Genomic DNA, 16776 nt, shown 5'->3' on the forward strand with positions numbered 1-16776 from the left:
TTAGTTTATTTTTTATTGCTGAAAAGAAAAAAAAAACACTAAAAAAGTAGGAGATCATGTCATATCATAGGGCACTGGGCACTCTCTACTCTCTAGCAGGCCTAGGGGCTGTCCATAAATGACGTCATCAATTTTTGACCCCCCCTCCCCCCGCCCCTTATATCATCCAAAAATCATGCTTCGAATGACCCCGTTTCCTCCTACGTCATGCTACCATCATCCGATGTCCAGACCCCCCCCCTAATTTGAAATGACGTAATTTATGAATAGCCCCCTAGCAGCTGCCTGTCACCTAGGTTCATCCGCCATCCGATCTTATAATGTAAAATACACTTATGTGTCTGTCAGTAAGTCTGCAACTCAAGGGGTGTCACATACGAATTGCCGACATTTTAATAGAGACCAAGCCGAGCGCAAGCATCACTAAAACATGTTGTGTTCTTCACAACTATGTTAGAGAGAGAGACAGATACAAATTTGTCGTCTCGAAAGTTGCTCGCAGAACGCTTTCATTTGAACCCGTGTTCTTAGTGGTCGCCGGCAACCAGCAGTCGCTTGTGCGTCGCCACTACGCAGCGAGTCGGCCGGGCGATCGGCGACTAAGTGCGTAAACGCCTACCTAAACTATAGAAAGTCACAGTCGCCGTCGACTGAGTCGCCAGCGACCAGTCGACAGTGCGTGACGGCTCTAAGAAAAGCATTCATTTGCAAACCCGGGTATTTGGATTACATTGTGGTGCCGTGACCAGGATATTTCCTACATATGTCGGGTAAATAAAAAGCATGTCGTTTTTGTTGTTGTTTATTACCAGCGCACGTGCGCGCGGTACTGGTCGGCCACCGCCAGCCGCTTGATGGTCTCGTAGCCGAGTATGATGGAGGATGAGAAGCAGGCTGACTGTAGGAGTCGCGCTGAGAGCCCTTTCGCGTACAGACCCCATAGGCCCTCCTCGGCCCAGAGGTCTTTGAATACTTTTCGCATCGTGCCGACGCCTTCTACCTGTAAAATGCATTAATTAGGGTCAATGCGCTAGTTTCCGTCCAAACTAGAGCTGGACTTGATGGAGTAGCAACTAATCCATTATATTTTAAATTTGCTAGTAGTAGTTATGATATTCAGTATTGAAATAAGTCCAAATTTGTGCGGCAAGGTAGGTTTATATTCAAAGTGGACGAAAATCAGAGCTGGAGGGAAACTAGTGCAATGACCATATCAATTACTTCTGCCCTCCAGCCGAAAAGCGTTCATTTTGCACACCTCAGTCAGCATATAAAGACTCTGTTCTACTAAGTTTAGGTAAATAAAAACGCAAGAATAATCATAATATCGGTGTCTCTGGGATCCCCATGTCTTGCGAGTAATCTTTAGTATTTGCGGTAAAGGCAGCGTTTCGTTTTTTAGTGTGGCGGCCAAAAGCTTGACATACTATATTTTAACCTTTTGAACGCCAAACGGCGCATCCATTTGCCGTGCCAGTGACGCCACGGGGGTAAAATGTAGTTTTGTGAATAAATAATGCCAACCTAAAAGTAGGGTGTTTTTCAGTAGATTTTCATCAAAAAATGATCGACGTCAAATGCCGTCTTTGGCGTCGTTGTCACGATTTTGCGTTGACGTCAATTGCCGTCTGTGGCGTTCAAAAGGTTAAACCTTATTTCTGAGGGATACGAGTTCATCCACATATTACGCCACAGCAACAGGGGAAGGGGGGGTCATGCCAAGTGTGACAGTACGTATGATCTATCTTTTTCCTATGAAAAAGTGTAGGCGAGGGAGGGGTGTCTACAAAAATCTAAATTCTGTGTGATGTCATTAATGGACGAACCCTAAGGTCTACCTATGGTGTGCGGGGTGTCATCGTAAAATTGGTGAAAGGACTATGCGTCAAAATGGTCCTAAAAGCAACAGAGTTGAGAGTTAGGTCATTAGATAGGTATTTCTCTGTACTTCATTTCGTTCTATGGTCACCAACCGGAATTCCATTACAGAACGGAGATATTAGTATTTTAGTCAAAATGTCGTCACCCTTATTACCTAGGTAATAGAGTCCACCGCCGGGCGAGCGCGGCAAATCATTCGGTGTGCTCGCCCGGCGGTGCGCGAACATCTACCCTGCAGCAATTAATTTACTTACTTGGACTCTATTGCCTAGGTAATAAGGGTGACGACATTTTGGCTAAAATACCAATATCTCAGTTCTGCAATGGAATTCCGCTTGGTGCCCATAGAACAAAATGAAGTACATAGAAATACCTATCTAATGACCTTACTCTCATTTCTGTTGGCATTGGGTCCAGGCTCCATACAAAGTTGCCCATGGTCCTTTGTCGGAATGCACGAAAGTTGATATTGGGATGTAGCCGCGCGCGTCTGTCAACATCTTTGGAGGTCAAAGTGTTAAGAAGCTGCCAAAACCTAAAACGCGCACACTGTCTATTTGTATCGGAGTAAATGAGATATCACTGTCGCATGTTACTGGGCCTGGCCAAAGAAAACTATTGAAATTAAAAAAATGTGGATTTATTGTGGGATATTACTCGTTAACGGTTTAGGTAGGTATAAATGTTTTGAAATTGTGATTTTAATTGCAGACCCATAAGTCAATAAAATAAAGACATTAGAACCGTTTAATGGTGATTTTAAGACCAATTTTTGCAAATTATTTTCTATGGAGCCGATTTCGGTAAATCATGTATTGAGTACGGCCAAGTTCTTTGAAATATAATGAATATATTTTTTTGCTGTACTAAAACAAATAGTTTCTCTTAAACAACTGCTTAAGTAACATCAATTTCAAGGACATTGGGTGTTCACAGCCCCTTTAAAATGGCGTGTGTACCTGTAATTTCGCTCGGACGATGTCGAGTGGGTTGGTGAGGATGGTGGTGATGAAGCCTCCCAGCGTGCCGGCCACGCACTGGATCAGCAGGTGGGACACCCACGTTGGACATATCTTTAGTAGCTCAATAGAGACCCATCAAAATCGTTGCAGACTTGTCTTGGCGTGTGTACCCGTGTACCTGTAATCTCGCTCGGACGATGTCGAGTGGGTTGGTGAGGATGGTGGTGGTGAAGCCTCCCAGCGTGCCGGCCACGCACTGGATCAGCAGGTGGGACACCCACGTCGGACATATCTTTAGTAACTCATCTGTAACAAAGTATAATTTGGGGTTCAATGTCCTAATGCTAGCACAAATTGATTTTGAATCTTAGTTTAATGGAACAGGATTGCTTTTGCTTTCAGTTCGCTACGACGCTTAGTGCCACTTGCACGGTCCTACTAACCTGTGGTTACCCGGTTAATTCTGGAGTTACCATGGTTACCAGTACAAATTGACACTGGGTTAACAGGTTAACCCCGGGTTAGTGGGATGGTGCAAGTGGGCCTTAAGCGTGTATCTAATCTTTTTTAAATTCCATAAATGCGGTAACGCACTGTTTTGGAATGCAAAAACACTTTCCAAACAACAAATATAACGCATGCAAGCGAGGCTAACCGTGTAACCCGTGTAGGTAGGTGTACCTACCTTGATACGCGGTGTATAGCTCCCACCATAGCGCTGAATTCGGCACGCAAGCGGCAAGCGAGGCGATCACCCGCGGTAGTACCCGAGTAACCCGTGTAGGTAGGTGTACCTACCTTGATACACGGTGTATAGCGCCCACCATAGCGCTGAATTCGGTACATAAGCGGCAAGCGAGGCGAGGTACCCGCGGTAGTACCCGAGTAACCCGTGTAGGTAGGTGTACCTACCTTGATACGCGGTGTATAGCGCCCACCATAGCGCTGAATTCGGCACGTAAGCGGCAAGCGAGGCGAGGTACCCGCGGTAGTACCCGAGTACCCCGTGTTGCTGGTATACCCGCCGCGCTACCTCTCGGGCTAGCTGTGATTTCGATAATCGTGCATCTAGGTTCAAGCCTAGTGGGTTGATTTTCTGTAAAAATAAATCGTGCACTATTAGAATTTAATAAAGCTAATATCTGCTAATATTTATTAATTTCTGGTTTGTTTATACGTTTGAGAACATGAAAAAATAATGAGCATGTCTTGCTATATCGGCTCAAACTCATATTTTCCTAAAAAAACCGGCCAAGTACGAGTCGGACTCGCGCAGGAAGGGTACCGTACCATTACGTAAAAACGGCACAAAAATCACGTTTATTGTATGGGAGCCCCACTTAAATATTTATTATATTCTGTTTTTAGTACTTGTTGTTACAGCGGCAACAGAAATACGGTTCGGTACAGAAACTATCGACTTCCGCGTCCGTCTGTCAGTCCGGCGCGGAGTCTTAGTAATAGGGTCCCGTTTTTACCCTTTAGGTACGGAACCCTAAAGAACCCAAGTGACTCCTACGATGTAAATTATAAAACTTTGGAGGGTGTTTTTTAGGAAACTCTAATACTGCAATGTTCTGCCGCCAGAGTGCAGCACTAAGCTAGCTCATAAACCGTAGATTAACTTATACATACTGTGCCTTAAACTGTTTTTTGACAAGTTTTCACAGACAATAAAATATGACATTGATGCATCAAGGCGATTTGTTACCAAGGGCCTACCGGGAAACGCGTAAATCGAAATTTAGTTAGGGGCTATTCATAAATAAGTCATTTCAAATTAGGGGGGGGGGGGGGTCTGGACATCGGATGATGGTAGCATGACGTAGGAGGAAACGGGGTCATTCGAAGCATGATTTTTGGATGATTTGGGGGGGGGGGGGGGGGGTCAAAAATCGTCGACGTAATTTATGGACAGCCCCTTATCTGCTTTATCGCTCGAATATGCAAGAGTGATAGAGAGGTTAGATAACGAAATTTCGGTTTTCTTGTTTCGCGGTAGACCCCCAGATTGTGATGGATAGTGGTAGTGGCGCCCCCTACGCAGAGTTTTGCGTAATATTCCCTATTGTGTGACTTTGGTAGCCTAGTACCTAGTCTTCAGTGTTTGCTTACAGGGTTTTTACTGCCACCAGCGCGTCCTTTGACCAGGCCGAGCACCATCAAATGTTGGCTGAGCACGTCGAATGGCACTATGATGGTCTGCCCTACGAGCGACGCGCACCCGCCGCCTATGAACGACTGAAACAACATGTGGGTATTCATTTATAAGGACTTTAAGAGGAAAGGGGACGATCGATGCGCCATACAAAAGCTTTCACATTATGGAAAATATTTTACTTTATTGTATATTAACCATAACTATGCCCCTTCGTTTGACATTTTTTTGATTATATGATTATTTTAAGAGCAAAGAAAACATTCCTTAAGTACACTTTTTTCAAAGCTGTTAAATCCATAATTAATTCTTCTTCTACCTAGCGTTATCTCGGCCTTTGCCTGGGTCCGCTTTCCTACATGCTCTCCTCCGCTAACACATAATTAATTAATTGAAAAAGAAAAAATCAAACTAGCTAGGAAAACGGGGAGTTTGAGATACAGATAAGGTTTAGTAGCTATGTGACCGTACCTACCTTTACTTTGGGACTAACATCATATTTTCCTAACTCATGCCGCACTCCCTCGTACGTCGAGATGTAGAATACTCCAGAAATTATCTGAAACTGAAATAATACATAGTTATTAACACATTCACTGCCGGCGACCCGCTAGAGGGGTCTCTGTTCGTCATAATAGTAGGCATTTTCGCTACAAAGCGGATAAACCAGTTGGCGCTGGCTGAATGCGTGAATACCATAAAGATTAACAGCATTTGACGTGATTTTCCGGATACAAAAACAGCTGCGTACCCGTGTATACGGGTACCCGGGTAGGATTTGCTAGGTAGTGCCTGCCCGGGGCTAAAATGGCCTGGGGCGGCATCGGCGGGTTGCAGGGAACGCCAAAAAACGCAACTGACGCACAGCTTGGTTACGAATTGACTCTGTATAGCCCAGACCCAGGATGCCAATTTTTTAAATTAGTCTGTTCGGAAAGAGAACAGTCGTGTAATGTAAGGGGCCCAACTCAATACATTCAACGACTATTCTCTTTCCGAACCGCGCCTTGTGCCTTCGACTTTCCCTTGATCCGTTCCACAGATGTATCGTCTCGACTTGTAATATATCCAAAGAAAGTGAGTGAAAATTATGCACTACATGTGTATATACTTACACTGGATAGCCAGAAGCCCCGGTAGAGCCCGGAGACGCCCTCGTGCCTGTATATCTTGGAGATGGCGTCGGCGACTCCGCTGTAGGCCTCCTTCTTACGTTGCAGCTGGATTTGCGTCTTCACAAGTGTCAGCGGGTATAGGGCACAGCGTACTGGAGAAGGTAAAGTTAGAAATAAAGTAACTCATCATCATCTTAGTGAAGTCGCACTGTGTTTTGATTTGAGAAGGGGCAATAATGATAGATCCTGATACTTTTGCGTTCTTCCTACTCAGAATCATTAGCATTTTCAATATTGATGCTATAAAAATGTGTCAAAAATGTATATGGCAATTTTAGTTTCCATTACGTGACGCATATACAAGTGAAAAAAATGTTCACACTAAAACCTTTTTTTAAATGTAGGCTGGAGAATGCTGACGATTCTGAGTAGTATGAGTCCAAGAAAGTACTATGGACTAGTACTATGTAAGCGTCATGTCTAATTTTTTTCTGAAAACGCTCATGAATACGAACATCAAATTTACAAAATCAATAACATTTTGTTTTTAAATTACCTGTAAAACTGCTTAGCGTATACAGTGGGAAAAACTTCCCTTTATCCATCATACTCCATTCTATCGTAGTAATAAGATGCGGCGGCGGATTCTCCACCATCGTCGACGCCATTTTCTCTTCTGTTTTACGCTCTACCTTCCTATTCCATATACCTAGTAGCATCTACTTCCACAATAACAATAACAACTATATAACCAACCTCTAGTATATACAATCTTTGGTAACTTATGTTAAATTGATCTATTATAAATAAAAATGGAATAAAATTGAAAGTTTGTAAACGTAATAGTAAAATAAATAATCAACAATGAGAGTAGAGATCTCGTGTTACGTCCGATGGTTTATCTTAAGATATATGCTCCGAAGGCTCCTCCATACTGCTACAGTGCTTTTAGCACTGCACTGAGACTGAAACAAAAAATAGCTCAGATTAATAAAAATAGGGAGAGCTTATACCTATGACTTAACCCTTTGAACGCTTTATGTCATAAACACAAACATCACTGAAACGCCAAGATCCCGGGCGCAAGCGAGCTAATGTAAACCCTACTCGTAAGTGTGAAGGTTACCTACTTCGACAGCGTACGCTATAACACCTATAGTGGTCCTTGGCGCTGTGGGCACGACTAGTAACGACACCTTTAGGTGTTCTTGGCGTTCAAAAGGTTAAAAACTAGTGGGGTTACGAGCTGTAGACAAGAGAAAAAAAACTAAAACCGAATCCACAAAAAAAATCTATATAATTATCGAACCTTGTTTAGCAAATTTCACGAGAATCGGTTGTAAAGGAGAACATCCGGTTCTCGGTTCTGACATAGGCCTCCTCTCATGCGCGGGAGGGTTTGGGCTATAGTCCCCATGCTGGTCTAATGCGAGTTGGGGACTTCACACACCTTTTGAATTTCTTCGCGATGCGATGACGCGATACTTATATGTTTTCCTTCACCGAAAATCTAGTGGTGAATAGTTATCAAATGATACACCGTGAAAAACCTTCTACAAAACAATCTTTTACTTCTTATAAACTGTATAATATATAGGCATTAATAAAATGTACGCAAATCTACTATCAAATATTAGCCGGAGGAAAGTCACTTGTTTTCCGGGTCATATTTATTTGTTACGTTAACGCGATGTGACGATATGCGTCACTTGGCCGTAATATCGAACGTACCCGTAGGGTCAACGCTCTCTTCCAACCTTCGTTTTTTTGCATGCATACCTAATTCCTTTTTTTGTTTCTATAAGAGTTCGTGTTTTTATAAGATTAGAAAGCGCTCCGTAGGAGTAGGGGTCTAAATCAGGCACTTCCTGCAGTCAAATTGGGAAGTATACATTATTATTAATAATATGGAGGTGGTAATGGTGGTGGAGTATGTACACCAGAAGACCGGTTATTACACGCTGAGGGTGTTCCAGCTTCTACTCTTTTGAGGTGCGTGCACTTAAGAGCGCTCTTACAAGAAAAGTCGAAATAACGCAAAATTGATGATACTAGTCGACGAAATTCAGGACTTTGTGCTCATTATTAGAAACAATGAGTACTTGTTCCAGTAAAAGCGTCTTCTTATCTTTTTAAATATCGTTGTAAATATTAGAAAAAGGACTTATTAAATTAGTAATGATTTTTTTTCTGATGGTCGTTTCCGAAAAACCCCGTGAAGCACTGAATGGCAAGCTCTTATTTGGAAATGTTGAGAAGTTTACTCTGCTAAACCTGGCTATTTTGTATTACTAATACCCTGTACTTTAGGCATATCAAACGATATTTTTCCTACACACCTTTGAGAAAGAGAAAATCAAAGTAAAACGAACTCAATTTTCTCTCCGAAACAAGTGTCAATTCCTACGAAAATCTACTTAATATCGAAGTTATTTTCATACTCAAGCAATCTGCAACGTTTGCTTATACTGTTGGTATACATTAGTGTTTATGAAATTCTACTATAATTTTTTGGCAATTTTTTGAAAACTACTCTATATTACCGATGACGCGCGCTGCGCCAGCTCAGTGCCGCGGCAGAGCTTGTAGAGGCAGGACGTGTGTCGGTCGGCTCCGCACATTTTCAACGGCGACAACGAGATTTTTTATCATTGTGTGCGGCGGGCGCCGTGTAAAACGCTATACTGTGTGCGTGTAAACCGCAACGAGAGACTTTGATCCTAGCACTGTTTTTATAGTATTATAATTTATAATGGTACAGTTTAATAAACTACCGGACAGGATTAAAAATATTTGAAACGACCTGAATTCTATATGTATTAATTTTGACTCAAGATAGTACTCAGGGTAGTCAGGGTCTGATGATGGAGCCGGAAGGTGGTCACCGGTACCAATCAACCATGCGACTAAACCACTTCGTGTTTAGGCTCGTTTTATTCATCTCAACAAGATCTTTGACACAAGATAGTACTCAGGGTCTGATGATGGAGCCGGAAGGTGGTCACCGGTACCAATCAACCATGCAACTAAACCACTTCGTGTTTGGGCTCGTTTGATTCGGCTCAACAAGATCTTTGACTTAAGATAGTACTCAGGGTCTGATGATGGAGCCGGAAGGTGGTCACCAGTACCAATCAACCATGCAACTAAACCACTTCGTGTTTAGGCTCGTTTTATTCGTCTCAACAAGATCTTTGACACAAGATAGTACTCATGGTCTGATGATGGAGCCGGAAGGTGGTCACCGGTACCAATCAACCATGCAACTAAACCACTTCGTGTTTGGGCTCGTTTGATTCGTCTCAACAAGATCTTTGACACAAGATAGTACTCAGGGTCTGATGATGGAGCCGGAAGGTGGTCACCGGTACCAATCAACAATGCAACTAAACCACTTCGTGTTTAGGCTCGTTTTATTCATCTCAACAAGATCTTTGACACAAGATAGTACTCAGGGTCTGATGATGGAGCCGGAAAGTGGTCACCGGTACCAATCAACCATGCAACTAAACCACTTCGTGTTTGGGCTCGTTTGATTCGTCTCAACAAGATCTTTGACACAAGATAGTACTCAAGGTCTAATGATGGAGCCGGAATGTGGTCACCGGTACCAATCAACCATGCAACTAAACCACTTCGTGTTTGGGCTCGTTTGATTCGTCTCAACAAGATCTTTGACACAAGATAGTACTCAAGGTCTGATGATGGAGCCGGAAAGTGGTCACCGGTACCAATCAACCATGCAACTAAACCCCTTCGTGCTTGGGCTCGTTCGATTCGTTGCAACAAGATCTTTGACAAAAGTTAGTACTCAGAGTCTGATGATGGAGCTGGACTGTGGCCACGGGTACCAGTCTACCATGTAACTGAACCACTTCGTGTTTGGGCTCGTTTGATTCGTCGCAACAAGATCTTTGACATGGTTTGATGATGGAGCTCGAAGGTGGCGACGGGTACCAGTCTATCACTAACTGAACCACTTCGTGTTTGGGCTACGTGTTTGGGCTTCGTGTTTGGGCATCGTGTTTGGGCTTCGTGTTTGGTGTATCACCTAGTATCAAAGATCTTGTTGAGACGAATCAAACGAGCCTAAACACGATGTGGTTTAGTTGCATGGTTGATTGGTAATGGTGACCACCTTCCAGCTCCATCATTAGACCCTGAGTACTGTCTTGTGTCAAAGATCTTGTTGAGACGAATCAAACGAGCCCAAACACGAAGTTGTTTAGTTACACGATAGACTGGTACCCGTGGCCACCTTCCAGCTCCATCATCAGACCCTGTGTATCTTCAGTGTCAAAGATAGATCTTGTTGAGACGAATCAAACGAGCCCAAACACGAAGTGGTTTAGTTACATGATAGACTGGTACCCGTGGCCACCTTCCAGCTCCATCATCAGACCCTGTGTATCTTCAGTGTCAAAGATCTTGTTGAGACGAATCAAACGAGCCTAATCATGTTACTACATGGTTGATTGGTATCCGTGACCACCTTAATCATCATCATTATCATCAGATCCTCAATACTAGTTCGTTTTTAAACCCTCGTTGATACAAACTTTACAACCTATAGGTACCAAATGCTATGACGAAACATGTATATAAGCGAGTACCTATAATTTATTTCGAGTAATACTTATACCTTCATAAGTACGAGTATGGGGCTATTCATAAATTACGTCGTTTCAAATGGAAGGAGGGGGGGGGGGGGGGTCTGGACATCGGATGATGGTAGTATGACGTAGGAGGAAACAGAGTCATCCGAAGCATGATTTTTGGATGATTTGAGGGGTGGGGGGGTCAAAAATCGTCAAAAATAGATGAAAAATTAATTTATGAACACTGCACACACTTACATTTGCACTGCATTTAGTATTTTCGTACTTACCAAATAACAGTTTTAGGACTTTAAAAGTTAAGCACAGTTAGTGTTGTTATGGTTGATTTCAATATGCTTCGCGAAGGATCAAGAATGTTTAATCCATCATTGTAGTGCGAGTTTGGTAGAAGGGATCGGCATACTGAGCTCGCACGGCCTGCCGCAGCGCGTAAAATACCTAAACTCGCTCAACGCCGAAATGTAATAGCGCTCTTAAACTCTTTTGAGGTGCGCGTGCCGCGACCGCTGCAGGGACCATCGAGTGCGCCGACTTCTGGCCGACAGTTGTCGTGTTGCGAAAGTACCATCACGCTCCGCGATTGTTGGGCCATTTAGGGTCCTAGCTAAATTGGTTGTTCAATACTTACGCTATAGAATTTCCAGTTTAGCAGAAACCCTAAATGGCATAACTATTCCGTGTGGTGACTGTACAATGACCTCGTGGCCTTGTATTTAACTTGCTACTCGTAAAATGGCGTCACAATATAAACATCGGTACTTTAAGACCAATGATCTCAAGTCATTGTCTGCCGGTTTCAGACGGTCACTGACCTCTGATAACTGTCAATTTATTTCTTTTCTGAACTATCAACAAGACAGACATTATTATTATTACTGATTTGTAATATTATCAGTATCAAGAAATGATAACTTGATAAGCGGTATTGAATATCTGAACTACTTGGATAGAACTGGTTTTTACTTTGTATACTACTAAATTTACGAGAGCATGGTAGAGTTTCGTTTTGGATAGTCAGCACAAGAGTAGCTAAGATGGCATGGCCTGAGGCATGAACGTAACGCCAAAGAGAATTTAGTATAGAGGCATAATGTCAAAGTAAAGTTTTGTACTCACAGTAAATTTACTGCCATCTTTCAACACAGGATTAAAACTTTTAGAGTGCCATTTGACTTTGATCCTCGTTCTTTCACTGATGTGTTAAAACAGTGTCGCCATCTACACGAGTATAGGCCAAAGGTATGGCGCCATCTATTCGAGCGTAATTTTTTCTTGTTTTTGGAGGCACTTTTTTTTTTCTTAGACTTTATTTATCTTATACAGAGTTATATATATGTGACGTTCCACGGGAAAAGGTACCTTATGAGGGTTTCTAGTTTCGGAGATATTAAATGTTTTGTAAAGAGGTGAAAAAATGCTCAATTTTTTTTTATTGTGTGATCTGAAACCTTAATGCCTAACGTTTGTTTACCTGTTTTTATTTTTGTTATAAGTTAGTTATAAGCCTAGTAATGTCGTCTCAGAGTTTAGTAGAAAAGGTACCTTATGGAAAAAAGATTGAAAATTCCCAAAAAACTAGTCAATACGGGAAAAGAAGTTTGGTAGAGAACTGTATTAGCATTCTGCAAAACTAATTTGATAATTTCAGTTCTGGTTGGGGCGCCTCGCAAATATTATAACCGTACATAGACCGACATCACAAATCCAAGTAGACTGCTATTATACCAAAGTTACTCTCGTCAAGTCTTTCTTAACTAGAATAATCTTCATTTGGTTTGGTCGCATGCAGTAAATCAGCCATTGGTTTGCTGAAAAATGCCAATACCCGACGCATTACCTTATGGAATATCTGAGGTCATTGAACCTCAATGCCGCTTATCTTCAATAGCAACCGAAATATATTATTGATAAGAAATAGACGATTTATACCATCTTAACCCCAAAATATTATTAGTTTATCCTAACTGTTCCATCATCATCATGCCTCATCATGTAACTTGACCACAAGGTACCTTTTCATTACATACAAATTATTGGTCTTTTTTAAGATTATTATGACGAAGAACTAATTAAATTGGGGGCAGTTTAATGTAAATTAATATTTTCTATTCATAAAAGATAAACTATAATATGATTGATATTTTGTAGTGATGTATTATTAGATTTATTTCCATAAGGTACCTTTTCGTAAATGTATGGAGCAAATACTGTTATTGTTATGTAAGTTTAAAGTGGCATAAGGGGTTAAATATAGTATTTAGTTGGGGTTTTAGGATTTATTTCATTTAAATGACAGAATTTCTTTCATATGTGCTCAGAAAAATTGATTGTGTGTCACATTAAAAGTAAAAATATTCAATTTTGTGATTTTATATGAAAAAGTCAGAAAATACATTTTCACCTCTAAATCGGTATTGTTTTTTGCTTAAACTGTCTGTCAGTGTCGTTTTCTAATAGATAAAATTTAAATCTTGAGAGCTCATTGCAATCAATCGTGAAAATGAAATAAAACTTTATTTTCAAGAGATTGGTTAGTATACACATAAATCAGTCGATATCAAAAGTTTCTATTTGCATTACAGAACAAGTCGCAATATTTTTTTAATCTCAGATATATAAGGCATTATTATTTGTAGTCAACTATGTAACTTACTTCAGGAACATAGTTTTTTAGGCGGCTAAACTTAAAACTTCTCTATCGTAAAGGTGCTCATTTCACAACATTATTTTCAAAAAATCATATCTCTGTAACTACGCAACCTAGAAGGTTGATCTTTTGTGTTATCGATAGCTTATTTATTGTAGATTACTGGGGTATGCATAACTCCATACCCGCCATAAGGTACCTTTGACCGTGGGACGTCACATATTATATCTTTGGTAGCGCTAAGAAAACATTGGCAGTGAATTTGTTACAAGACTGGGCTCAGAAGCTTGGAAGTTTTTAAAAGGGAGTCTCATAAAAACGAGTCAAGTCTTCAACTTTAAAATCATTTGGTCTCGAGTTCCTACTAACTACTAACACTAGTACTATCACCCACAGTGTTAACTGTCCATCGGTGGAACTTACCTATTACAAAAGGCATAACACTGCTAGACACTGCTGCGAAATGCATGTGTCTGTAAGTTCAGTTTTTATAAACAGGTATAGAATAGTTCATTAAGGAAATACTAACATTAGGAACGTAAGTCTACTAACAAATCTGTATGAGTCCATAGTTACTCGAAAATAAATATTTTCAATTCATTTTTTCATAAGGTCCACTTATGGACAGTTAACAAAGTTGCTGTTTGTACTGCAACACACTTATCGGACTGCCACACTGTCTGTGGATATTATATCTGCCATAAGGTTGACAATTTCTCAGTGGCCATTGTGAGTATTTAAGTTTAGAAACAAATAAAAAAGTGGAAAATTCACTGTTTGGGGTAGGACTTGAACCCACAACCACTGGATCGCTAGCCCAGTGCTCCGCCATCTGAGCTACCAAGACCTTACCTAATACAGCAAATATCTCCACCATATACAAGCCTTAGGGAGGTATTTAAGGTACTGTAAGTAACATGTATGTTTATCTGTGCCTGATAAAAGTCTATTTAAAGACCTAAGTATTCTAAAGAGACTTAAGTTGTTGTTTACCAGCATTGTTATGTGAGCTTCATGTAAATAAATTGGCACAGAAAGTGTTTATTATTTCAGTAAATGCACCATGCTTGTTTACAATGTTTACTTTCAAGATTTATTTTTTTGTATTAATATTTTGTACTTGAGATTGAGTTTTTTGTATGGCCTATTGGCATTATTTATTTATTTATTTATTTATTATTATTAACACACAGTACAGAACATATAATAGAACAGGTCCCTGCAAAACTGTATTTACAGTTTGCCTGCAGGTAAGAGTCTCTACATACACATGTATTTAATTGAGTACTAATTTTAAATTATTATTAAATCTTTTACATCTAAACACTTAGTGGCACTTGCACATGTGCAACTGTCACTTAAGTGTTTGCAATAGGTACAGTTTTAGGGCGCTTTTAAACTTATTTTTATTTGGCTCATGACGAATGTTCTCGGGTAGACTATTCAGGAAATACGGAACTCTTTTCCTAAGAGTTCTGTCACCAAAATAGTTACTAACCCGGGGGACTTCAAATTTTCGCGCAGTTACTGCCCTTGTTTTATGCTTATGTTCTATTAGTATTGTGTTATGCTCTTCATTGCCATGGTTGTTAACTGCTAGAAGGAATTTGTGCTTTAAACTAACTGGTAGTATTTTGCAAATTTTGAATAGTTTATAATAATCGTTTTTACAGCTGTTTCTGGTTTTCTTATTTACGAGTAGTTTTAGGAATCTAATTTGTAGTGCTTCTAATTTATCTATGTATGATTTAAAAGTAAGACCATAGCAATGAAGTGCATAGCTCAATACAGACTCAACTATTGCAAAATATAAACATTTCAGTATGTTATTAGGTACTTTATAGCTTAAGTGATAAAATCTACCTAAGAGAATTCTTAATTTACTACAGATATGGTCTATATGTTGTTGCCAAGAGAATGCGGTATCTATTTTGACTCCCAGATATGTTACACAATCAACTTTTTCTATAGGTTTGCATTGACAAGCTTTTAATTTATCGTGGAAACAAGTAAAACTGTGAGTATACATAGGCAAAGGAGTTTCTATGGTGCATATATAAGGTGATTGTATAATGAGTAGTTTTGTCTTATCAGAATTCAATATAATGCCATTATCGTGTGACCATTTAACTATTGAATCTATGTCCTGTTGAACCAGATGACATATATCAGTGAGATTGGTTCCGGCACGTAAGGTGCAAAGATCGTCAGCGAACATATATGCAGAACAATTTTGTATAACTCCACACAAACTGTTAACATGCATGAGGTAGCACACCGGCCCACATACCGAGCCTTGAGGTACTCCGCATTGCACCTGTGTTTCATCGCTTAGGTCGTCACCAATTTTGACGCGATATGATCGTGATGTGAGGTAGTCACGGTGGTATTAAGCCTACGTAACTTTCAAAGCATGCAAATAAATACAGCATTCTCTTAACAGAACAACATTAATGTTTAGAGTAATATTTAGAGTTTTGGACGCAAACAAATGGAGCCTTAGTACTAAACTTCCATGTTCACTACATTCTCACATTAATTTACAAATGTTGCTAAGAGAACACATTCGTAGAGACTTCAATTACATTGTATTGAACACCAGATTAGCAATGTAAATTAGAAGTAGCATGTAAACAACAATAACAAGATTATGTGCAACAATACAAGGCGCTCATCTAAAGCATGATAAAATCAATATGAACTGAGCGACAGTCATGTTAGCATGTTTTACATAGGTTTAAATATCAAATAATATCTGTAGCATCAGTAAAACTAACCTTGCAGCCAACAAGCATAAGTGACAAGGAAGGCAAATCCCTACAGATTATTTACTTAATTTTCTCACTTTTCGATAATAATGATATTAATATGTGCATCTACTGAGGTCGCTAGCATTGAATATTATTAGATAAGACGCCTAAATGTGTACAAAGTACAAGTCAATCGAGTTAATACTTCAAACGTAATTCATCATTCATATTGGCTAATGAGATTTAATCATAGCCTCGTCTCATGACAATTTTACATATTCTTGTCGTCTGTAAAAGGTGAAAAGCATAATTTCTACTTCCTAATACGTAAAACAGTCATGTAACTATTATAACCGTGAAGGTTAAGGACAGTATGCTAATATTATACATGGTTTTTGTCGAACATGAACTTGTAAGACCATACACTTACTTACCAGCTAAAATACTGTTTTTCCATTGATGCTACAAATAAAATAACATTGTCACGATCACGTCTGACACTGAATACGTGTTTGAAAAACGTTTTATGTAATAATTTACTCAATTTAGATAATTACACCATGGAAAAATAGACCTTCGTAGATATCAGCTGATTGGTCGCCCTTCATCTTTGTTCACAGATAAGAAAAATTTAGCTACGTCTA

The 16776-nt window shown here is 40.0% G+C and overlaps 1 protein-coding gene across 1 annotated transcript; it reads right to left on the reverse strand.

Moving 5' to 3' along the window:
* Nucleotides 1-789: 789 nt before the first annotated feature.
* On the reverse strand, nt 790-16751 carry LOC134802416 (solute carrier family 25 member 44). The gene is made up of 8 exons (XM_063775075.1): nt 16567-16751; nt 6673-7081; nt 6117-6268; nt 5477-5566; nt 4959-5084; nt 3756-3939; nt 3022-3149; nt 790-1000 (listed from the first exon to the last, which is right to left on the reverse strand). Exons 2-8 carry the CDS (start codon nt 6833-6835, stop codon nt 806-808), a joined length of 1038 nt encoding a protein of 345 aa, XP_063631145.1. The 5' UTR covers nt 6836-7081; nt 16567-16751; the 3' UTR covers nt 790-805.
* Nucleotides 16752-16776: the final 25 nt, after the last annotated feature.

The sequence above is a fragment of the Cydia splendana genome, chromosome 24 (assembly GCF_910591565.1).
Source record: "Cydia splendana chromosome 24, ilCydSple1.2, whole genome shotgun sequence".
NCBI lineage: Eukaryota > Metazoa > Arthropoda > Insecta > Lepidoptera > Tortricidae > Cydia > Cydia splendana.